A 24,224-nucleotide genomic window follows, 5' to 3' on the forward strand; every position below is an offset into this window, starting at 1 on the left:
TCACCATCGCATCGTCATCATCATCGTCACCATCACATCATCACCATCATCACTACTGTCAACATCATTATCATCGCTATCACTATTAACATCACTATTAACATCATTAACATCATCACTATGCACATCATTATCATCACTGTCAACATTATCATCACTATCAACATCATCATCACCAACATCATCACTGTCACCATCACTATCAACATAGATAAAACATCATGGGACCTCCTTTGCCAATACCAAAATATGATAATAGGTTTCACGATTCCTTGTAAAAGGTTTCAGTTTGGGGTTTTAACGTCTTAACACCTGTTTTGTTGCAACTAAATCTATGGAATATCACAAATTGCTTCTTTCTCTACCGGCTGTTTCCCCATCTTCTTCTTAAGACTGGGCCAAAATAACCCTCATTATATATATGCTGAAACCCCCCCCCCCAACCTAAACCACGACCCCCCATCATACTATCATCCCATCACCAACCTGTCCACTTTCTCTAAGCTGCTTGAGCGCCCTGTGTTCGCACAGCTAAAGCCCCAACATCACCCCACCTCCAAGCTTCTGTCCTCGTCAAATCGGCTTATCGCAAAGCGTGCTCTGCCTTGGCCGCCCCCGCTTGCGTCCTCGATCGAATCCTGCATATCGCTGACTCCTTGACATCTCCGCTTTCGGCATCACTGGTGTGGTTGTCAGCCGGATAAAATCTTTCGTCTCTGGGAGAGTACTCCGCCATTACATTTGGCAACTTTTCACCGCCTTGTTTCACGACGGGCTGCGGGCGTCCCTCAGGGATCCGTTCTCGGACCGCTTCTCTCCACGCATCACCCATCGGACGACTCATCGATAGCTTCGGGAAATCACCGTCACTCGTACGCCCGACGACACTTTTTTCATGCCGCCTTCACCCCCCACCTGACACCGCTGGGGCTCGCACGCCTTCCCGACCGCTCTTTCGCACACCCCAGCACTGCCCTGGCCTCACGGTCTCTCGCGCAACGCTCGCAAATCTGAAGCGATCCTCATCGGTCACAGACAAGAGCCGCCCCATTTTCACCGCCTGCAACCATCCTTCCTAATCGCTGGGTCTGCTGTTAAATTGACCGACCATCTCAAATTTCTGGGTGCCCACCATGGACTTCCACCCTGTCGTTCAACAACTCACACCAACCTGGTCATCGGAAACTGTATCTACCACTCATCACCACAGACGTCGCAAACGAACGTGCCGTGCAGCATCATCGGTTCGCGCATCGATGACTGCAGCCCGGCACTCACCCGGCCCTCACGAAACAACCTGAGGACACTCCAACGACTGCAAAACCCACCAGGCGCGCATTGTCCTCACCTCCCACCAACCGCGTCTGACCTACGACTCTGCTCTCCAGAACCTCCTCTGGCTTCCCAAATCCCCATCAGAATCACCTTCAAAATCGCTCGCTTCTGTCACGATGCCTACAGGACTGGTCCGCCCTCCGTAACCTCTCGGACCACCTGACGCCTCGCTCCCAAACCACCAATCGGAGCTCTCCAAGGCTCGACCCGGGAGTTACTCTCGACACCAGAGAGAGAGAGAGTCAGGGCCACGACCGCCATGCGTCATTTCTTCGTTGTCTTGCCGCTTCCTACACCTCGAATGCCCCCCCACCCGCTCCCCCTCCTTTCACATTCGCAGCGCTTGACTCTTTGGCAACCTTTAAGCGCCTTCTCAAAAAAAAAATCTCCTTATATTTCACTTTTACTTGAGCGGATCTCTGAGCTGCGTTCCGCGCCTCAAGGGTCGTTGCCTTCGGGGCGAGTGAAAATTGCGCGCGTTATAAATCGGCATTATCGTGAAACAAAATCACCCAAACACGTACAAATACGAAAACTAAGCCATCCCCGTCCTACCAACAAAGCTGCCCATCACGTGGACGTTTACATCTCGCGGGCTAGGCCCTGCACCGGCTGGGTCGGCGATGTTCGAGCGTCCGTTACCGGCCGAGCGTGCGCGCTGACCGAAGACGAGCGGCCCGCGGGACACGGTGTGCACCGCCGACTCGACGATCTCCCCCATGGCGACGGCGCTCCTCCTGCGCCGGGCGCTGTTCACGCAGCCCTGCTGGCAGCGCGTGCCCGCCTGGCCCGCCTTGCACACCAGCACGTCGCAGTGCAGGAAGACCTGGGGGGGAGGCGGGGGGAGTGGGGGAGACACGTGGGTCAGTGACGTTGCAGTGGGGGGGACACGTGGGTCAGTGACGTTGCAGTGGGGGGGACATCTGGGGGGGGGGTGAGGAGTGGAGGGACACGTGGGTCAGTGACGTCGCAGTGCAGGAAGACCTGGGGGGGGGTGGAGTGGGGGGGACACGTGGGTCAGTGACGTTGCAGTGGGGGGGACACGTGGGTCAGTGACGTTACAGTGCAGGGACACCTGGGGGGGGAGGAGTGGGGGGGGACACGTGGGTCAGTGACGTTGCAGTGCAGGGACACCTGGGGGGGGGGGAGGAGTGGGGGGGAGGAGTGGGGGGGGGACACGTGGGTCAGTGACGTTGCAGTGCAGGGACACCTGAGGAGTGGGGTGGTGGGGAGGGGGGGATGGGGGACACGGGGGTGGGGGGGAGACACGTGGGTCAGTGTAGACAGACCAGCACGTCGCAATGCAGGGACACCTGGGGGAGTGGGGTGGGGCATGGGTGGGAGAGACGGGGGGGGGGGGGGTACACACGGGTCAGTGACGTTGCAGTGCAGGGTTATGGGGACATGGGGGGACACGGGGGGTGGGAGGGATATATGGGTCAGTGTGAACACACACATAGACCAGCACGTCACAGCGCAGAGACACCTGGAAACACGGTGTAGCAGCAGAGCGTCCAACTCCTGAGAGTGAGCAGCAATCGCCAGATGGTTGGCGGACATGACACGTTTTACCAATGGGGAGCCATCCTTCGACCGCACTCAGGTATCTATCAGCTTCCCATTGTATCTGTACTAGACGGAAATTCCTCCAGTACAGCCATGGAAAGCTTGGTTTGGGTTAGATCGCGTAAATATATAAATGTGTCGTTAAACCCGCCACCACCCGACAGCCAATTATAAAGGTTCGTCACATAAACAGAACATGGCCAATTCATCACGAGTACAGCACTAGTGCATAGTGTAGTGTTTAGTGTCGTGTATAGTAGTGTATAGTCTAGTATACTAGTACAGAGCACACTGGTGTGTTGGAGAGCCAAGCCACACGATTTACGATCTGAGTACGACGTTTGGCCAGTAATTACAACAACTAGCTTCATCAAGCGACGGCCAGATTTGTGGAGATGTCCTCCTGTTTCGTTCCTTAAAAAGAGATGTAGATATTCTTAGCTCTTTTGGTAAAGTCACATTGAAGGGAAACAATAAAATAATAAAATATATATCAAACAATAAAATAAAATATTTTATTATTTAATTGTTTCCCTTCAACGTGACTTTACCGAAAGAGCTAAGAATATGAATTACTGCCGTCACGAAAGCTTTAAATCAAAATGTAGAGGGGTAGATGTGATGACGTCACTTGTGCGCTCATCTTGCGCGAAGTTTGTAGCTATGCGAACGGTTACAATAATTTTTATTTCTCTCAATTTCGATAGATTCTCTTATTAAGTCTTGGCCAGTTGTAACAAGTTTTGCAAAACATCTGAGTCAGATTTGGCACAGTACATACAATACAAAAATTTATATCTGGTACAAAAAAATGTATTACCAAAGCTATCAACAGAGGGTGTGTCAGTTTAACTCGTAGGCTTTCGCGACCAATATTATTCATAATAAAAGGTTTTTGGGTTAGATTGCGTTTATTTATAAATGTGTCGTAACCCTCCACCACCCGACACGGCCAATCAGCAAAAAAAGTATCACGTTGACAAGACAAATAATTCACTACTTTAGCCCACCGGTGTGTTGAAGAGTGAATCCACATTTACAGTTTGAGTACGACGTTTCGCTGGTAAATACATCCAGCATCATCGGGCAATTCGCCAGAATGGTAAAGCCCTCGCTTGCTCCCGGTTTTATATAGAGCAGCAGCAGGGTGACGTCATCACTTAACTCATATCAGGTGCAGTGATTAGAGGCGGAGGGGGGGGGGTATTGTAATTATATAATCGATTAGTAATCAGTCATTGGTTATGATTAGTAATGAGTTGTAGATTAGTAATTCTTTAAATCAAAATGTAATGTGTATTATTTAATAATACGCATCCAGGCCGTACTAAGCCGGTAGCTGTCAGAGCGATTAAAGTTATTCTTGTTCCTCTCAATTTCAATGGATTCTCTAATTGACCAGTAATTACAGCAAATGCTATATTGGGCAAACAGGACAAATGATCAGCACGAGGCTAAAATGACAAAATAAATACTAAATACTCCTAAATACAACTTGTCAGCAGGGGCAGGACACGTGTGTCAACAAGGACACTCAATTGATTTCGTTCATTTTGAAGTTATGTGCAAAACTAGTTACTACTGGCCAAGACTAATTAGAGAATCCATCGAAATTGAGAGAAGTTAAAATAATTGTAACCGTTCAGATAGCTACAGACTTAGTGCCCGGAGGTTTCGGAGAGCCATACGGCTCTCCGAACCTCCGCGCGAAGGCTCCGGTAAACCTGCTCATTCTTTCCCAAGGGGATATTTTAGCCAGCACCTGTAATAGGAGGTCATAGGAGGCATCTTCCCCACTGATGTTAATATTAAGTGGGGGCATAAGCCACCACCACAACCATTCCTCATCTCCCATTGATGAGGAGATGAGCCAACAGTCGCCTGGGACTCATAGCCTCCCACACTTCCGTGATACACTCCCATGCTCCCTTCATTTTTTTGTTCCAGTGGCTGCCTGTTGTTTGGCAATTTTTTGTTCCCGAGTGGAAGATTGTCCACCCCACGTAGTGACTGGAGCCCACCGGATCTCCCGTATTCCACAGAGGTCCAGGCGGTACCGGTCCAGCTCCCGACAGAGGAGTGGCAGCTTCTTCTCTGCGGTGGGCGTTTGAACATTCCACGCGGCCACCTGCAATGGTTTCCTACTAATGGAGGGACCCCACGTGGGGGGGGGGGGGGGGCTTCAACCTCCTGGCTCCACAAAATGAAATGGGGGTTTGTCCAGGAGATATCGTAGACGGTTGTCCCCAACCTCACAGTGGCCTCCGGCAAAGGCTTAGTTTGTTCTATCACATTGTATTTTTTGGTAACTTAATTGAAGGCGGGGTGGTGGATCAGCTTCCGGTCGCACGTGTCCAGAGCCTCCGTTGTCCATTGGCTGTTGCCCTCATCATGAGGGCAACAGCCAATGAGTATCGACCCCTCCGCCCCCCCCGCGCAACGGCTATCGCTCACAGCCAGCGCAGTGCGACCGGCGAGTGGCAACGAGGCGGGGGATTTGCCCCCCGCCCAGTAAAGCACGCGCGGCTGACACGACGCACTCCCAACGTCTCGCGCGCCCACCTGCTTGAACTCCCCGACGAAGGCGAAGGCGGTGAAGCTGAACTGGTTCTTCTTGAGGAAGCTGCTGTAGCTCTTCCACGTCGAGTCCAGCACACAGCTGTTGGGTGGGGGTGGGTGGGGGGGCGATAACATACAAAGACAAAGATCTCCCCTTGTAGCCTCACACAGACTGTTTTGGGGCAAGTGCTGTTAGCGGCGAGTAGCAGCACTCCTACGGAGACCTGCATAGCACGTCCGGCGGTGGGTGGCCAGCACCACGCCCGGCCACCTTTGTCTCTCGAGTGGCAATGTTCACTGTGCACCGCTACACCAGGTGCTCTGCTGCATGGCCTCTCTGCTTCCTGCCCTGTTCCTTCACCCCTGCCTCTCCCCCTCGCTCGCTCGCTCGCTCGCTCGCGTGGCTTTCCCACGGGGTGCTCCGGTTTCCTCAGTCTCCTCCCACACGTAGCAAACGCTCGTTATTAATTGGCCAAAGGAAAACACCCGAATATACAGAGGACTGCAGAGCTTTGGGCAATAACTGTTGGTTTGCGCCGACTCGTTGTGCCTTCCCGCTCTTCTGTGCTTCTCTCCTGGAGCATCTGAGTCGCCCTCCCTACCATCACCGTCCCTTTCTCTCGCTACGAAAGCAAGCGGACACTGCCCAGTGACGGCGCAGAGTTACGAGTCGACGTGATTCCTCCAGTCGAAATCAATGATTCCTATTGCGATTATTGAGTGAGGAGGCGCTCCGCTTTTCCCTCTTCCCCTCCATCCCCTCCATCCTCATCCCCCTCTCCCTGTCCCTTCTATCCCTTTAATTTTTGTTCTTATTCCCTCAACTTCCCTTCCCTTCCCCCCATTATTAACAAAAATCCACGCTCCCACTCGCGGTCCACACTTGGGTGGGGGCAGTGAGCCCCAATTTCTACACCCCCCGCCCCCCCCCCACCTGCCATAAACACCCAGGGAGCACTGAGTTTAGGACCTTTTTTGTCCGTGAAGTTTCCGTGACCCACCCACCCCTTTCCCTCTTTGTCACGGTTTACGCTCTGTACCGGGGATGTGTTGCATCACCGCAACCCCCCCCCCCACGCGCCCCACACACCGCCTCCCAATTTGTTTTTTACGAATGAAACTTAAAAAACTGTAATCGAACGTGATAAAAAAACCGGGGGGCGCTTTCGCGTACCCGTTCTTGACGAGGTCGTATCGGATGGGGTCCTGGGGGTCCCCGCTGGGGGTCGCGAAGCAGTTCTCGGTGAAGAGCGTGACGCTCAGGTTGGACTTGACGGCGAGCTGGACGAAGACGTTCTGGTTCTCCTGGACGTGCACGGGGTATTCGCTCTTCTTGTACGGCAGCGCGAAGCGCTCCGAGTGGTACAGCTCGATGTTGAAGACGAAGTCGCCGAAGCCCGTCTCCGTCACGAAGATGCTGCCCGTGTCCGGCACGAAGTTCACCGCCAGGCTGCGGCGCTTGTCGTACTTACACCTGGAGAGCGAGAGAGAGAGAGAGACGATGCGAGACGGTGGCAGAGATCGTGGAGATGAGACGAGAGATGAGGATGTTTCACAGAGAGAGAGAGAAAGAGAGGGACAGTGGAGATGATGTTAAGATGAGAAACGAGAGTCAGGATGTTCACAGAGAGAGATCGTGGAGATGAGATGGAGATGAGGATGTTCACAGAGAGAGATGCGGAGAGATGGTGAGAGAGATCGTGGAGATGAGATGGAGATGAGAGATGTTCACAGAGAGATCGTGGAGATGAGATGAGAGATGAGGATGTTTCACAGAGAGAGAGAGAGAGAAAGAGAGGGACAGTGGAGATGAGATTAAGATGAGAAACGAGAGTCAGGATGTTCACAGAGAGAGATCGTGGAGATGAGATGGAGATGAGGATGTTCACAGAGAGAGATGCGGAGAGATGGTGAGAGAGATCGTGGAGATGAGATGGAGATGAGAGATGAGGATGTTCACAGAGAGAGAGAGAGAAAGAGAGGGACAGTGGAGATGAGATTAAGATGAGAAACGAGAGTCAGGATGTTCACAGAGAGAGATCGTGGAGATGAGATGGAGATGAGGATGTTCACAGAGAGAGATGCGGAGAGATGGTGAGAGAGATCGTGGAGATGAGATGGAGATGAGAGATGTTCACAGAGAGATCGTGGAGATGAGATGAGAGATGAGGGTGTTCACAGAGAGAGACCGTGGAGATAAGGTGGAGATGATAGAATGTTCAGAGAGAGAGATAGCGGGAGTTACCGTATGTACGTATCTGGCAGCGGTGGCATCGCGACCACTCACTCTGCCTCGCCGCGTGAAGCCGTCGAATGGATGGAGAACATCGACAATCAAACCGCAGCCGCTTCCACCCCCCCACCCCACACAGCCATACGACGATGAAGAATAAGAAGAATAAGATGATGAGAAGCGAGCGAGGCGCTGAATGAGCAAATAGACTAGAGCACGTCCGTCGCCTGTCAACATGGCCGGAGCAGTGAGGTTGTCTCCCCGATGGCGGGCGGGGAGAGCGGAGGTGGTCACTCTGAGCAGAGAGGTCGAGGTTATGCATTCGCTTTAGGGCCGTCCATAAATGATGTCACGCGATTTTGGACGATTTTTTACGCCCCCCCCCGCCCCCACATCGTCAGACGGCGTCACAAAAAGTCAGAACCCCCCCTCAAATATGACGTCACAAAGCTCTGCCCCTCCCCCCCCAAAACCATATTTCCATTTTGAAAATGAAACATGCTTCAAATCGCTTTAAACTATTGTCATTGTAGTGCGTATTTAATGTGGCACTGCACTCTGATGTTGTAGGAGTGTTATTACAATTAGTCATACAGAAATTCCATATTTATATTCTTGGTTGTTTCCCTTCTACGTGGTGACTTTACCGAAAGAACCAAGAATATGAATACCTGCAGTCACGAAAGCTTTAAATCAAAATTCCATATTTATTTAAAGTTGCGCATTTTGACGTGACGTCACATTTCTCAAACACCCCCGCCCCCTCGTCACACATCGTCACAAATGTCTGACCCCGCTCCTCCCCCCCCCCCAGGTGCGTGACGTCATTTATGGACGATGTAAAACATCGTCGCGGGGGGTAAGAGCGTGGGGCGGGGGGGCGTAACACGTACGTGAGTGGGACCTGGACGTCATTGAAGTTGCGGATGATGGGCAGGCTCCTGTTGGCCGACTTGAGGGTGAGCGTCTGAGAGAAGATCATCTGCGAATCCGTCTCCTAGTGGAGGGGGGGGTGTGACGTTAGCGAGACGAGTTACTTACGGAGGTAACGTCGCCCCCGAGGTTTCGGTGCGTCTCGTCGGCGTGAGTGGCGTGAGTGGCGTGGCGGGTGGGTTGGGCGGGGAGGGTGGGGTTGGTGGAGAGGGAGTTTCTGAGTTTTGACTTGAACGCGCCGTACTATACACGACACTATTATACAGCAGGATTGAAGCTTTCGTGACTGCAGGAATGGCTATACTCATTGGTACTTTCGGTAAAGTGGCGTACGTAGCAATAAAATAAAAAAATCACGACATTTCGAATGCAAAACAAGAGCCGTCTCACCTGAGGACGAGCACTTCGTGTTGCGTTCGGTACGTCGTGATCTATTTGAATTTTATTTTGTATTTTCTTTCTACGTACGTGACTTTACCGAAATAACCTATGAGTATATTATACAGTACTATACACTACACTACTCTACACTACACTGCTACATACTACACTACTATACACTACACTATACACTACTATATACTACACTACTAAACACTACTCTACTATACACTACACTACTATACACTACACTACTATACACTACACTATACACCACTATATACTACACTACTATACACTACACTACTATATACTACAATATACACTACACTACTATACACTACACTGCTACATACTACACTACTATACACTACACTATACACTACTATATACTACACTACTATACACTACACTACTATACACTACACTACTATACACTACACAACTATACACTACACTATAGACTACACTACTATACACTACACTACTTTACACTATACATTACACTACTACACACTACAATACTATACACTACACTACTATATGCTACAATACTATACACTACACTATACACTACACTATACACTACACTACTATACACTGTACACTACTATACACTACACTATACACTACCGCAGGCATCGCACCTGGCACACGGCGCCGCAGTCCACGATGCCGATGTCGAAGACGATGAACTGGCCATCGTCGAGCGGCGAGCAGCCCGGGAGCGAGCCGTCGTTGAGCGCGAATTCGCTTGCGTTGTGCCTGCCCACCAGCACCTTGGGGATGCGGGCCGACATCCGCTCATCCTGGCACGACAGCTCCAGCTCGGCTGAAATGGGAGAAGAGCAACGGGGTCGTCAGCCGTCATCGGTCGTCGCCTTCATTAGCGTCGCCGTCGTCTTAGCGTCAACATCATTGTCTTCATTAGCGTCGTCGTCACCGTCGGCGTCTTCGTTAGCGCTGCCCTTTCTGTCGCCTTCCAAAGCGTCGAATACCATTGACATTCTGCCAGTAATTACGAGCATCATCAAGCGACAGCCAGATTTGTGGAGAAATCCTGCTTCGGTCTTAAATGGAGGGATAAATGTGATGTCGTCGCGGGTGAGCCGAACAGGTGCCAAGGCCAGAGGCTCAATTGGATGTTTCTTAAAAGTCAGAGTGCATTCCACAGCGAGGGGGTGACAGCAGAGAAACCGACGTGAGGCTGTGACAGAGATCCTCGGTGTCCGAAGCGGTGTGTGCATGTGTGCCGTGTGTGTGCGCGGACCCACCGGGGTGACATCCCAGCATTCCGTCCTTGAGGAAGCAGACTTCGTTGCCCAAGCACCCACCAAGTTCGTCCGAGATGTTGTACTGCGAGTAGCAGGTGTAGTGGTGCGAGCAGTCCCATGACCACCACTCCTCGCCCACCTGCACCACAGGACAAAAGGACAACGATCCCGCATGTAGCCTTAACAGACCATTGGGGCAAGTGCTGCTAGCGAGCAGCAGCACCTACGAAGGCCGACACTGTGGCACACGAGTGGGTGGGAGGCCAACACCACGCCCGTCCGCCTTCGTCTCCCCAGTGGCAATGTTTTTACACACCGCTACACCAGGTACTCATTTGAGGCCGAGTCGACCTAGGGTTGGCCCAGGGTCAGTTCAGATTGTCGTCACTAGTGTTGATAGCCGTGAGCGGGAATCAAACTCGATGTCGTTGGGTAGTGTCGTGTACACAACCGCTCCTCACAGGACAAGCACACATGCACACAAACCACATTCATTTTGCCCACTATGTTCCACCACCCAGGGTCTAGGACTCGGGATTTAGGAATACAGTATTGACGAGATGAAGGTGAGTGCATTTACAAACCGTTATTTAATACTTTAATGTTCATTTGTATTTACTTTATGTGGATTATAATACATTTTGTTTGTGTTATGATAATTTCCATGTATTTAAAGGTAGTGTAATATTATCCGCGAAATTTGCTCTTCATGAGCATCTCCGGAACATATCCTTCGCGAATAGCGAGGGATTCCAGTATACCTACTCAGCGGTTGGTGGCACTTGCAAAATGATAAATTAGTGGAGGAAGCGTGCCTGTGGGGTTGCGGGAGTGAGCTGAAAGGATAGAAAACGTAATTTGGCGTCTTTCAGAACTTATTTAGGATCAGAGCAGAGGAGAAGATGCCAGAGTAGCAAAGGCCTCAAGGGACAGTAGAGGAATTATGATGTGACACAGATGAAGTAAACGAGGCCTCACGGGATGGTAGATTAGGATCTGGGTACAGATGGAGCAGATTAGGCCACACGGGATGGTAGATTAGGATCTGGGCACAAATGAGGCAGACTAGGCCTCACGGGATGGTAGATTAGGATCTGGGTACACATGAAAGAGACTAGGCCTCACGGGATGGTAGATTAGGATCTGGGCACAGATGAAACAGACTAGGCCTCACGGGACAGTAGATTAGGATCTGGGCACAGATGAAGCAGACTAGGCCTCACGGGACGGTAGATTAGGATCTGGGCACAGATGAAACAGACTAGGCCTCACGGGATGGTAGATTAGGATCTGGGCACAGATGAAGCAGACTAGGCCTCACGGGATGGTAGATTAGGATCTGGGCACAGATGAAACAGACTAGGCCTTCACGGGATGGTAGATTAGGATCTGGGCACAGATGAAGCAGACCAGGCCTAACGGGATGGTAGATTAGGATCTGGGCACAGATGAAGCAGACTAGGCCTCACGGGATGGTAGATTAGGATCTGGGCACAGATGAAGCAGACTAGGCCTCACGGGATGGTAGATTAGGATCTGGGCACAGATGAAGCAGACTAGGCCTCACGGGATGGTAGATTAGGATCTGGGCACAAATGAGGCAGACTAGGCCTCACGGGATTGTAGATTAGGATCTGGGCACAGATGAAGCAGACTAGGCCTCACGAGATGGTAGATTAGGATCTGGGCACAGATGAAGCAGACTAGGCCTCACGGGATGGTCGATTAGGATCCAGGCACAGATGACGCAGACTAGGCCTCACGGGATGGTAGATTAGGATCTGGGCACAGATGAAGCAGACTAGGCCTCACGGGATGGTAGATTAGGATCTGGTCACAGATGAAGCAGACTAGGCCTCACGGGATGGTCGATTAGGATCTGGGCACAGATGAAGCGGACCAGGCCTCACGGGACGGTAGATTAGGATCTGGGCACAGATAAAGCGGACTAGGCCTCACGGGACAGTAGATTAGGATCTGGGCACAGATGAGGCAGACTAGGCCTCACGAGATGGTAGATTAGGATCTGGGCACAGATGAAGCGGACTAGGCCTCATGGGATGGTAGATTAGGATCTGGGCACAGATGAAGCAGACTAGGCCTCACGGGATGGTAGATTAGGATCTGGGCACAGATGAAGTGGACCAGGCCTCACGGGATGGTCGATTAGGATCTGGGCACAGATGAAGCGGACCAGGCCTCACGGGATGGTAGATGCCGTCCATGGTGCAGCCGCAGTTGGCCGCGTCCACGCAGGCTCCGTCGTGCAGGAAGAAGCCCGGGCTGCACTCGCACGCCTCGACGCACGCCTGCCTCTTTGGGCACGCGGCGTTGGAGAAGCCGCACGCGCTCGGGCACGGCGACGCGCACCCCTTGTACGCGCTGTTTGCCGGGCAGCTCAGCGCTGTCGGGGAGCGGAGGGCGCCGGGGCGGGGTGCGGGTGTAGGTGGGGAGAAGGAGATTGAAGTCGTTGGATGGATCAATCGGTCATTTAGAACTTAAACCAGGAAAGGAGACATTGTATGCGGCTCCCTGGGCGCCACAGTGGCAAGGAGATGTTAAACACCTCGCCTGTTATAGAAACACGCGTTTAGACTATTTAGATTAATTTTGCTTGTATGAATCCCCAAATGACAGGCCACTTTGTTGAGCTATCACTTGTGGCCAGGTCACTGTAGTAAATATGTTAATGCCTCAGCGGGGCTTTGTCTGATAGGATGGGGATGGTTTAGTTTTATATGTATGTGTTTGGGTGATTTGTTTACCGTTTTTGAACTCATGCATTTCCGTTATGTTTTCGTATTGTTTGTTGTTGTAACGTTCTTACCCGCCTGACTGGACATCTGTGAAAAAGAGCTTTATAGCTCATCGGATTCCTCCAGCAGTGTAAATAAATATTCTGATTCCGAGGAGGTCGTTGGTTGGATCCAAACCCTGATGCCTGTATATTTGGAGTTTGCATGTCTTTCTCTCCCCGTGGCTGCATGGACTTTTCTCCGGGTCCTCCATCTTTTCCCTCTATCTTTAGAAACACGCCATTGAGAGCATTTGCCCCTTTATAAATTTCGACCTGACAATCCATGCTCGACCGCGAGTGATCGCCGCTGCCGACGAAGATGGCGATGATAATATCGGAAGGAAGCAAAAACAAAAAACTCACAGCAACCGAGGGCCTCTCTCCACTCTCCGGGCCGGACTCCGCTGCCGAGGCACGCGTCGAAGTACCCCTGCAGGTGGGAGCAGCGCAGCTCGTCGCTGAGCGCCGTCAGCGCCAGGTCGTAGACGCAGTTGCCGTGGTAGGGGGCCGGCGGCACCGCCTGGAAGCAGGCGGCAAGCGGGGAGGCGGCGCTCTTGAGGGGCGCGCAGAGGAGGGACGCCTTCGCCTTGCTGGGCTCGTCCGGGTCCACGACGCGACCGTAGTCGCTGCCGCAGCTGCCACGGGAAGAGAGAGGGAGAGGCACGGGGGATGTCGTCACCACCTGCCAGCTCCCCGCCACCCCCTCCTCCCAAATAAATCCGGTTCGAAGTTTCTGCTCGGGACCGAGCGTCGAGGTGGCGTGCTCATCTCTCTCTCTTTCTCGTCTCTCTCTGTCCGATCACAGCACTATGGTGGAGCAGAGTGTATACATAGGAAATTTATTTATATATATTAGATATGTGTATATATACATACATAGGTACAGGCAGACCTCGGTTAGCGCTCAAGATGCGTTCCTGGAGAAGGTGTAGGGGTATGTGTTTGGGTAACGGTCATGGGGAAGGGGTATGTGTTCCTGTTAGAATCAAGTGGTAGGGGTATGTGTTCGTGTTGGGGTCAAGCGGCGGAGGCGACTCACGCCGAGTTGTTGCTGACGACCGGGTACTGCCAGGAGCTGCCGAAGGTGTAGGCGGTGGCGTGCAGCTCCCCGTCGGGCCCCGTAAAGTCGTCGCCTGGGTCGCCGTTGAAGTTGCCGCAGAGGCCGCTGAGGTTGCGCGCGTAGTACGCCTGGAGGCGCAGGTCCACGTAGCTGTAGCCGTCGTACTTGACGGTGAGCCCCGCCGCCGGGAAGGAGAGCACCGCGAACTTGCCGGCCCTCACCACCGTGCCGTTGGGCAGGCCCACGGGGAGGCTCACGCTCTCGTCGTTCACCTGGTCGCACGCGCGAGATGTTAACTCCCTCGCCTGGTACGCAGGAGGTTGTGGGTGTGATCCCGACCCTGACGATGCCTGCTGCTGTGTATTCGGAGTCTGCGTCTCTCTCTCTCTCATCATCATCACGGCGGGTAGGAGATGTTAACTCCCTCGTCTGGTACACAGGAGGTTGTGGGTGTGATCCCGACCCTGACGATGCCTGCTGCTGTGTATTTGGAGTCTGCGTCTCTCTCTCCGTGGTGGTGGTGGTCGCGTGGATCTTTCTCCGGGTCGCCCTCCGGGTTTTCCCTCCACGCTCAGAATCGACATGACCACACGTTCGGGGGATTTGGCCGCCGCCGTAAATTCCCGCGTGACGATGGTTTTGACGATAAGCCGCCAGTTTCGTTCAGCTGCGGTCGTTCGTGATAGCCAGGTCGCTTCTGAGATAAGAGCTACACAGGCCAGTGGGGCCTTATCCTGCACACCTTCCATCTCCTGGAATCCTCCATTGACGGTGACCTCCCTCCCATTGGCTGAGATGATCAAGTTTTCCCTTGGTCTTTTCCATCTCCTCACCTTCTTCCATTCTCCCCGACCTGGTCGGTCCCCTGAACATCACACACCCCTCGTCACCTCCATCCCCTGGTCTCGTCCACATCCTGGAATCCTCCCCCTCTGGTTGTCCTCTGCCAACTGATTTCCCCCAACCACATTGACCTCCATCTATGTCGGTGGAGGCGAGGCTATGGGCTGGTGGAGCTGCTGATGAAGTTGCTGAAGGTGGAGATGAGGCACTGGGCTGGTGGACCTGCTGACGATGCTGATGATGCTGGAGGTAGAGGCAAGGATATGGGCTTGTGGAGCTGATGAAGATGATGATGCTGTAGGTGGAGGCAAGGCTATGGGCTGTTTGAGCTGATGATGATGATGATGGTGTTGAAGGTGGAGGCAAGGCTATGGGCTTGTGGAGCTGATGATGATGATGTAGGTGGATGGGAGGCTATCGGCTGAAGGACCTGCACACTGAGGAGGGAGATCCCCTTGTCGTTGATACAGTATGTGCAGTCCCCCTTCTTAAAGAAGGGGACCACCAGGGCATCCTTCCAATCCGGAAGAACCCATCCAGTGGTCCAGACTGTTGTTATGATGTCATACAGGGCAGTCTGCGCACAAATACCACCCTCCCTCAGCATTTCGCTTGGGAGATCATGTCTGCCCGGTGCTTTGCCTGGTCTCAGACTCTGGAGTGCCTTCTGTACTTCGTCATCAGATGGCACCTCAGCCAGCCACTCACAGGGGGTGACTTCTTCCAATATTTGAGGCACTGCAGCCCAAGCAGAGACATCCCCACTTTGTGCCACGATGTTTTCCTGGCTGAGGGATTTTCCCTCCCCCAGGACCTCACAGAAATGCTCAGAAAATCTGCAAACCTGTTCCTGGGGGTTGGAGATCTTTCCGCTAATGATGGTGATAGGTGTGGTGCTGCAAGTTACTTTTTTTGATGGCATTAAAGAGTGATCGCAGGCTACTGAGGCAGACTCAATCTCCTCAGCAACCCGCGACCACCACCCATCCTTGCAGCGCGCATGGCTCTCCGAACCGCCGAGCGAAGGCTGCGGTAAGCCTCCTCATTCTCTGACGTGGGATTCTGTAGCCGAAGACAGTGGGCCTGTCGCTTTTTCTCAACCATCCTGAACACCTCCTCTGTCAGCCAGGGTCTCTGGGGAGGTCTGGACCGCGTACCCAAAGCAGCCATTGCAGCTGCATGAGTCAGAGTCCTAAACCTCGCCCATTTTACCCTCGACAACAGGAGGAGTGGGGAACGATGCCAACCCCAGCCGCAAGCGACGATGAAATTGTCGCTGCCAACTTTCATCGGCTCGTTGAGACCAGGCCACCGTGGGTTTGATCGGGGTCCCGGATGTACACCAAAAGAATGGCAGGCGCCTCTCACAGGTGAAGTTCAACAAACGCACGCGCGCACACACACGCGTACACGCATCGCCGACCGACAACGCCCGTGCCCGACGTTTTCCCTACCTGCCTCCCGTTTCTGCTACCCTACCGTGGTCCCCCCCCCACACCCCCTCCCCCCCCCCCACCCCAACTCTCAACTCACCAGGACGGCGCCGCCGAACAGCAGCTTGACGTTGACGTCGTGGTCGAGCCGCACCTCCACGGTTCGCGTGTACGCCACGGCCGCGTTTCCGTACCGGTGCTCGTTCTGCACCAGCACGTGCCACGCCGCCGGGCGAGAGCCCGCGTAGCTGGGGCTCGGCGCCGCCAGCGTGTAGGTGCACGTGCCCATGAAGTCGAAGTACTTGCCGTCGAAGGTGGTGTAGTGCGGGTCACCAGACGCGTGGCAGTGACCTTGGGTGGGGGGGGGGGGCGGTGGCGGTGGAGAGGACGATGGGTCGGGGTGGGAAGGTCAGCGCTACGCCGCGCTACGAGCCCGACGGGCCGAGTTTGATTCCCGCTCGCGGTCATCACCGGCGACAATAATCTGAACCGGTACCTGGGCCTCCCCTTGGTCGACTCAACCAGAAACTAGGACTTAGTGCGATGTGTAAAAGCATTGGCACTGGGTGAGACAAAGGCGGCCCTTGCGGGGTGTTGGTCACCCACCCCCTTGTGTGCTGGCTAGCAGCACTTGCCCCAACAGTCTATTAGGGCTAGACGGGTGATCTTTGTCTTCTTGGTAGTAGTGGTGGTGGTAGTGGTAGTGGTGGTAGTGGTGGTGGTAGCAATGGTGGTGGAAGCAGTGGTGGTTGTAGCGGTAGTAGTAGTGGTGGTAGCGGTGGTGGTTGTAGCGGTAGTGGTTGTAGTGGTGGTAGCGGTGGTGGTTGTAGCGGTAGTGGTTGTAGCGGTGGTGGTTGTAGCGGTGGTGGTAGCAGTGGTGGTAGCGGTGGTGGTTGTAGCGGTGGTGGTGGTAGCGGTGGTGGTAGCGGTGGTGGTTGTAGCGGTGGTGGTGGTAGCGGTGGTGGTAGCAACAGTGGTGGTGGTAGCGGTGGTGGTGGTAGCGGTAGTGGTGGTGGTGGTAGCGGTAGTGGTGGTAGCGGTGGTGGTGGTAGCGGTGGTGGTAGCGGTGGTGGTGGTAGCGGTAGTGGTGGTAGCGGTGGTGGTGGTAGCGGTGGTGGTTGTAGCGGTAGTGGTGGTAGCGGTAGTGGTGGTAGCGGTGGTGGTGGTAGCAGTGGTGGTAGCGGTAGCGGTGGTGGTGGTAGCGGTGGTGGTGGTAGCGGTGGTGGTTGTAGCGGTGGTGGTAGTGGTGGTGATTGTAGCGGTAGTGGTGGTAGTGGTGGTGGTTGTAGCGGTGGTGGTAGCGGTGGTGGTTGTAGCGGTAGTGGTGGTAGCGGTGGTGGTGGTAGCGGTGGTGGTTGTAGCGGTGGTGGTAGCGGTAGCGGTGGTGGTGGTAGTGGTGGTGGTAAGAGGAGAATGGGGAGCGGCGGTGTAGCAGTTTGCGACCCGAGTTCGATTCCCGCTCACGACGAGATGTCAACCACCTTGCCTGGTGTGCCTAGGGGAGGCCCTGGACCGGTTTAGATGGGGCGCCACGGTGGCTATGAGATGTTAACTCCCTCGCGTGGTGTGCAGGAAGTCGTGAGTTCGAACCCAGATGCTGACGATGCCTGCTGCTGTATATTTGGAGTCTGCGTCTCTCTCATCATCATCACGGTGGCTAGGAGATGTTAACTACCTCGCCTGGTCTACAGGAGGTCATCATGAGTTGGCATCATCACCACCATCATCATCATCATCGTCATCATCTTCATCATCATCGTCATCACTATCATGATCGTCGTCGTCATCACCACCATCGTCATCATCGTCATTATTATCATAATCGTCATCGTCATCATTTTCACCATTGACGTCATCATCGTCGTCATCATCACTATCATCGTCATCATCGTCGTCATCGTCATCATCATTCTCATCATCATCGTCATCATCATCGTCATCATCATTCTCATCATCGTCGTCATCGTTATCATCGTCATCATCATCGTCATCATCGTCATCATCATTCTCATCATCATCGTTATCGTCATCATCGTCGTCATCATCATCGTCATCATCGTCGTCGTCATCATCGTCATTCTCATCATCATCGTCATCATCGTCGTCATCATCGTCGTCATCATCGTCGTCATCATCATCGTCATTCTCATCATCATCGTCATCGTCATCATCGTCGTCATCATCATCGTCGTCATCATCGTCATCATCTCACCCTCGATGGCGTCGCAGCCGGCCCTGCCCCCCTCCAGCACGGCGCAGAAGTGGAACTCGGGGCAGGCGAATGCCTGGCAGTCGATGCCCCCCGCGTCGCACAGGCACGAGCTAGTGCAGTCGTCCGAGATGAACGACTCCCCCACCTGCCACCGAGGGAGGACACGTGGGCGGGCACCGGTGAAGCGATGGGGGGGCAGGGAGGGGGGGGGGCAGGGGGGGGGCCGACATCGGCCGACCAACTCCATCTGTCAATTTCCACAGGATGACGACGATGAGGACGTCAGCCACAATGGTGTATATAAATAAATAAAAAATAAAAAATCACGACGTTTCGGGGCGCTTGGGTTGAAGCCCGAAACGTCGCGATTCATGTTATGCTTCTACCCCCGTGGCTTCACCGAAAGAACGAAAGAGAATGGATCCCTGCAGTCACGAAAGCTTCAAATCGAGATTGAATGACTGGCGAAACGTTCTGGCGTGGCCCTCCAACACACCATTGCTGTGCTGTGCCAGCGACGGATTGGCCACGTTCTATTCACGTGACAACCCTCACCAATTGGCTGCGTCGGGTGGTGGCGGGTTCTAACGACACAATAACGGAACATCCTCCTGTGTCTGAGTCAACGTGTGCCAGGTGACGTCACGGTCACAACAACAACAACCACCAGCAGTAGGCAGTGCATCACCTTGTGGTAGTTCAGGCTGCAGCGTCTGAGTCAACGTGTGCCAGGTGACGTCACGGTTACAACAAGAACCAGCAGTAGGCAGTGCATCACCTTGTGGTAGGTCAGGCTGCAGCGTCTGAGTCAACGTGTGCCAGGTGACGTCACGGTTACAAGAACAACAAGAACCAGCAGTAGGCAGTGCATCACCTTGTGGTAGTTCAGGCTGCAGCGTCTGAGTCAACGTGTGCCAGGTGACGTCACGGTTACAACGACAACAAGAACCCGCAGTAGGCAGTGCATCACCTTGTAGTACTTGTTCTTGTAGAGGCAGCCGCACTGGTCGGCCAGCACGCAGGCGTCGTCCTCCAGGACGTAGCCGATGTCACAGACACAGCCCTCAACGCAGTCTCCCTGGCACTGCCCCTCGACGGCTCCGTCCACGCACGACACGGGGCACAGCGGAGCGCAGTACGAGTAGTGGCTGTTGGCAGGGCACTGCGGGACGGCTGTGGGTGGCAGAGGAGTGGTTGGGTGAGTTGAGCGGGTGAGTGGGTGGGTGAGTGGTTGGGTGAGTTGAGTGGGTGAGTGAGTGATTGAGTGAGTGGGTGGGCGAGTGGGTGGGTGAGTGAGTGAGTGGGTGAGTGGATGGATGGGTGGGTGAGTGGGTGGGTGAGTGAGTGGGTGGGTGGGTGAGTGAGTGATCGAGAGAGGGAGTGGGTGAGTGAGTGGGTGGGTGGGTGAGTGAGTGAGTGGGTGGGTGGGTGGGTGAGTGAGTGGGTGGGTGGGTGAGTGGGTGGTTGGGTGGGTGGGTGAGTGGGTGGGTAGGTGGGTGAGTGGGTGGGTGGGTGAGTGAGTGGGTGGATGGGTGAGTGGGTTAATGTGTGAGTGAGTGGGTGAATGGGTGAGTGAGTGGGTGAGCGAGTGGGTGGGTGAGTGGGTGGGTCAATGTGTGAGTGAGTGGGTGGATTCGTGGGTGAATCAATGGGTGAGTGAGTGGGTGGATGCGTGGGTGAGTGAGTGGGTGGGTGAGTGAGTGGGTCAGTGGGTGGATGAATGAGAGAAAGCAAATGAAGACGCGAGCAGAGGTGTGATTGGGTGAGTGAGCGGGTGAGTGGGTGGGTGAGTGAGTGGGTCAATGGGTGGATGAATGAGAGAAAGCAGATGAAGACTCGCGCAGAGGTGGAGCAGTGCAGCTTCAACAGGCTATTGGTGAGTGACTGAGTGCGTGAAAGAGTGAGCGAGTGGGTGACTGGGTGGGTGGGTGAATGGCTGAGTGGTTGGGTGGGTGAGTGGGTCGGTGGGTGAATGAGAGAAAGCAGATGAAGACGCGTTCAGAGGTGTCATGCATGCATCCTCAAAAGGCTGTTGGTGAGTGACTGAGTGGGTGAATGAGTAAGCGAGTGAATGGCTGACTGAGATTAAAAAATCAGCACAAATATTTCGCTTCTACGCCCTCCGTTATTGGAGGGCGACTGCCTCCAATTGCCCAGTAGCATCCTTCATGATCCTCCTGCTACCTCCTGCTACCGGTCATCGGCAAGTAGACCCAGCTGCACATCCTCCTGCACCGCATCAGCCCATCTCTTCTCTAGCCCGTGGCAAACAGAATCTGCTTGGGCATGCAGTGGCCGGGCATGCAGACTACATGACCCAGGTAACGCAGCCTCGCCTGCTGGAGGAGCTCACTGAGTCACTGTATCCGTATATTTTAAGGATCTGTGAGCCCCTCACACAATCGAGTCTGGATAATCCCAGGATGCATGTGTGTGTTGAACTTATTTTGCACCGTACATAGCCAACCGTGCTAAGCCAGCCTAAATATTTCCAACCGGTACAGATGTTCCTTTAAAGGGGTCCAGGCTTTGCAAGCATACAGTAGATAAGGGATGGTGTAACTGTGTCCAAGAAGACCCGCAACTTCGTATGGAGCAACAGGCAGGTAGCTTCCACACAGCGATACATTGCTTTTAACGAAATAAAGGCACTCATCTGATTCGGAGTGAGACCTCTGCTGTGAAAGGTCCTGGCAAGCAGACGTAAAAAAACGCCTCTAGATGGGGGATTTTTAGAGTTTCCTTTAGTTCAGTCCCTTCTCTTCGCAGCGGCATGAGCCAGCCATTTCGCTACTCTTTGGACGATGTGCATTTGTGATGCATTTTTATCATGCAAAAACTTCACACAACTGGCTCAGGTGAGCATCGACGGGAGAGCAGTCATTTTAACACGTAGGCTTTTTTAGACCAATATTAATAGAGGTCTTGGGTTCGATAACGTAAATATAAATGTATCGTTAAACCAGCCACCACCCGATGGTTCGTTACTAGGACAGCACACTGGTGTGTTGGAGAGCAAACCCACAACATTTACAATTAACGTACGATGTTTTGCCGGCAATTACAATGACCAACATCATCAGGCGACAGCCGGATTTGTGGGAGAAATCCCCCCTTCTGTTTCGGTCGTAAATATTTTGGAGAGCCGAGATGTCCGTTCCGACACTCACGGCAGAGGGCTGGACTCCGCCACGCTTGAACGGGAGCCTCAGCCTTGACGCAGGCCGCAAAAAAGGCTTCCAGGGCCTTGCAGAGGACGTCGTCGGTAAAGTTCAGCAGCACCATGTCGAAGACGCAGTTGTCAATGTAGGGCATGGGGTCGACGAGCGCCAGGCATGAGCCGAAGACGCCCGCAACGTCATTGAGGATCCCGCACGAGTCGTTCTGCTGGGCCTGCTTGACGGCATTGGCGTCAAGATCCACAGCTCTGCCGGTGTCGTCGAAACCTCTGCACGGCCCCAAAAGCCACCGGGAGGGAGAGAGAGAAAAATAAATAAGTGAAAGGGCTGTCACCGGCGAAAACGCCGTAACGCAACGCGACAATTTATCACCGTGGCCACCTCACGCTCCATGGTGGCGAAGGGCAATGGGAGCGCCTCTGCAGTCCAATTTCAGGCCTAGTGCAGGCTTTTGCAACGTTTTGGATTTGGCTTAACGTTGGCTTGACCTAGTGCGGGCTCTGCATTGTCTAAAGTCTAATGCATTTGGTAATAGACATAGCCAGCACAGACTGCGATTTTTCTCAGGCCTATAATAGGCTCTGCACTGTCTTAGGCCTAATGCTGATTCTTTTTGGCCTAGCACAGGCAGTGTGTAGTCGTAAGCCTAAATAATTTGGTGCTGAACCTATTGCAGGTTCCCACTTTACCTCAGGTGCAATGCATCCTGGGCTAAAGATTTTGACATTTGGTCTGGCATTGTCATAGGTCTCACACATTTGGCATTCGGCCTAATATAGGCTCCCCATTGCCTTCAGGGCAATGCATTCATAAGTTGGCTGAGTGCAAATTATTGTTCCAGGTAGCAGTTGCCAACCCTGAGAACACAAAAAAGATGGGATATATCACGGAAAACAGAAGAATATCTCACAATGCCGGACAAGGGAAGTACTCCACGTGAATTCACGGTCTTGAGTGGTGCATGATCACGCAACTGATAAGAAAAAAGTTGACTTTTTATGCCAGGTTGGAAAGATCTGCAGGTGTCCAATGATGGCCACCTCAAAAACACAAGACGATCCTGAGGGGAGGGGGGGGGGGCGGTGGGGCAGGGAACGGGGGGAAAAGGACAGCTTGGCAACGCTATTCCCAGGCCTAGTGCATTCAACATCGGGCCCAACGCAGGCATGCGGCAAATGCCGAGGCCACGCGAAGTGTGGCATTATCCGAGCCAGGGCAAGCGAGGCTTATCGTTCGGGTAGCTCACGTGTCGACGATGCCCGGCTCCTCCACCTTCCAGCTGTTGCCAAAGTCGGTGGCGCTGGGCGTCTGCGAGCCGTCCCGGCGCGTGAAGTCGTCGGCGGGGAAGCCGTCCATGTTGCCGCAGAGGCCGCAGAGTGACGCCACGAAGGTGGTGGGCAGCTTGACGCTCGCGCGGTATATTCCGTCGTAGAGGGCCTCGAGGCCGAAGTCGGCCGACACGCGCATGTAGTGGCCGGAGCGAGTCACCGAAAACTCCTGGCCGCTGCTGTTGTAGTAGAATGGCAGGTTCAGGCTCACGCCGTTCAGCTGCAAGGGGAGAGGTAAGGCGGAGCGAGCATGGGCGACGGGTGTCGGCGGGGGGGCTCTCTGTCGGACCACGGCCGTCGTTCACTCGTCGGGGGGGGGCGGGGGGTCGGGGGGGGGGTTTCCGCCGCTCGAGTGGACGACGGCGTGGCGCACCGTTTGCAAGTTTGTTGGCAGCGCTAAGCCAATTGCGTAAATTCCGCCTGCCCATGACGGGACGAAAATAGTTCACGCAGAGCAAAAAAAACGGTGGGCCTCACACGCGCAGTGGTGGCGCCACGTTTTAATTCAACCGCGTCGGAATGACGCCAATGCGACGATCTGAACCCCGACTGAGGTTTAAGCCCGCACTTGTAACTGATTGAGAGCTGGGCGCTCTTTGACTATGAACATACACATCACGCTCACTGTTAAAATGCCACGCATGGGAGAGTTAGTTAAATTCTTGGGGAGGCATCGCACAGCAGGCAATGTTGGGGGGGGGGGGGGTGGGGTTGGTGTGGTGAGACATGGAGAGGAAACCCACAAACGGGGAGACACAGAAAGAGAGGCGGATAAGGTGACAAGTAGGAGGCAGAACACCAGGAGGAGACACAGGGGGGAAAAAGCATAGGGACAAGAAAGCGACATGAATGACAGACTGGGCAGAATATAATCTCCACAAAGGGATGAATAGAACAGAGAGCAGCAGGAGATATGGTGGAGGAGGCATCGAGGAGGAGGAGGGGGAGGAGAAAGACGAGATACAGTGGGGGAGACATAGAAATGGAGGAAACATGGAGGAGCAGAAAGAGACATGGTGGAGGAGACATCGAGGAGGAGACAAGGAGGAGTGGATGGAGACATGGTGGAGGAGACACAGAGCAGGAGGAGA

The 24,224-nt window shown here is 53.7% G+C and overlaps 1 protein-coding gene across 1 annotated transcript in view; it reads right to left on the reverse strand.

The window, feature by feature from the left end:
* LOC116958659 (IgGFc-binding protein-like) overlaps positions 1-24,224 on the reverse strand; it is a 70,745-nt gene that overhangs the window by 1,217 nt on the left and 45,304 nt on the right. The window contains exons 19-32 of the mRNA XM_076057298.1: positions 23,052-23,353; positions 21,797-22,074; positions 19,597-19,799; positions 18,627-18,771; positions 16,515-16,765; positions 14,118-14,410; positions 13,442-13,713; positions 12,486-12,685; positions 10,282-10,420; positions 9,655-9,839; positions 8,587-8,690; positions 6,635-6,934; positions 5,464-5,560; positions 1,978-2,161 (exon numbers count right to left, since the gene is read on the reverse strand). Coding sequence (XP_075913413.1) covers positions 1,978-2,161; positions 5,464-5,560; positions 6,635-6,934; positions 8,587-8,690; positions 9,655-9,839; positions 10,282-10,420; positions 12,486-12,685; positions 13,442-13,713; positions 14,118-14,410; positions 16,515-16,765; positions 18,627-18,771; positions 19,597-19,799; positions 21,797-22,074; positions 23,052-23,353 — 2,953 coding nt within the window. The remainder of the gene's footprint in view (positions 1-1,977; positions 2,162-5,463; positions 5,561-6,634; positions 6,935-8,586; positions 8,691-9,654; positions 9,840-10,281; positions 10,421-12,485; positions 12,686-13,441; positions 13,714-14,117; positions 14,411-16,514; positions 16,766-18,626; positions 18,772-19,596; positions 19,800-21,796; positions 22,075-23,051; positions 23,354-24,224) is intronic.

This window comes from Petromyzon marinus, chromosome 80 (genome assembly GCF_048934315.1).
Source record: "Petromyzon marinus isolate PM22_M1 ecotype Great Lakes invasive population chromosome 80, UKy_Petmar_22M1.pri1.0, whole genome shotgun sequence".
Lineage (NCBI taxonomy): Eukaryota > Metazoa > Chordata > Hyperoartia > Petromyzontiformes > Petromyzontidae > Petromyzon > Petromyzon marinus.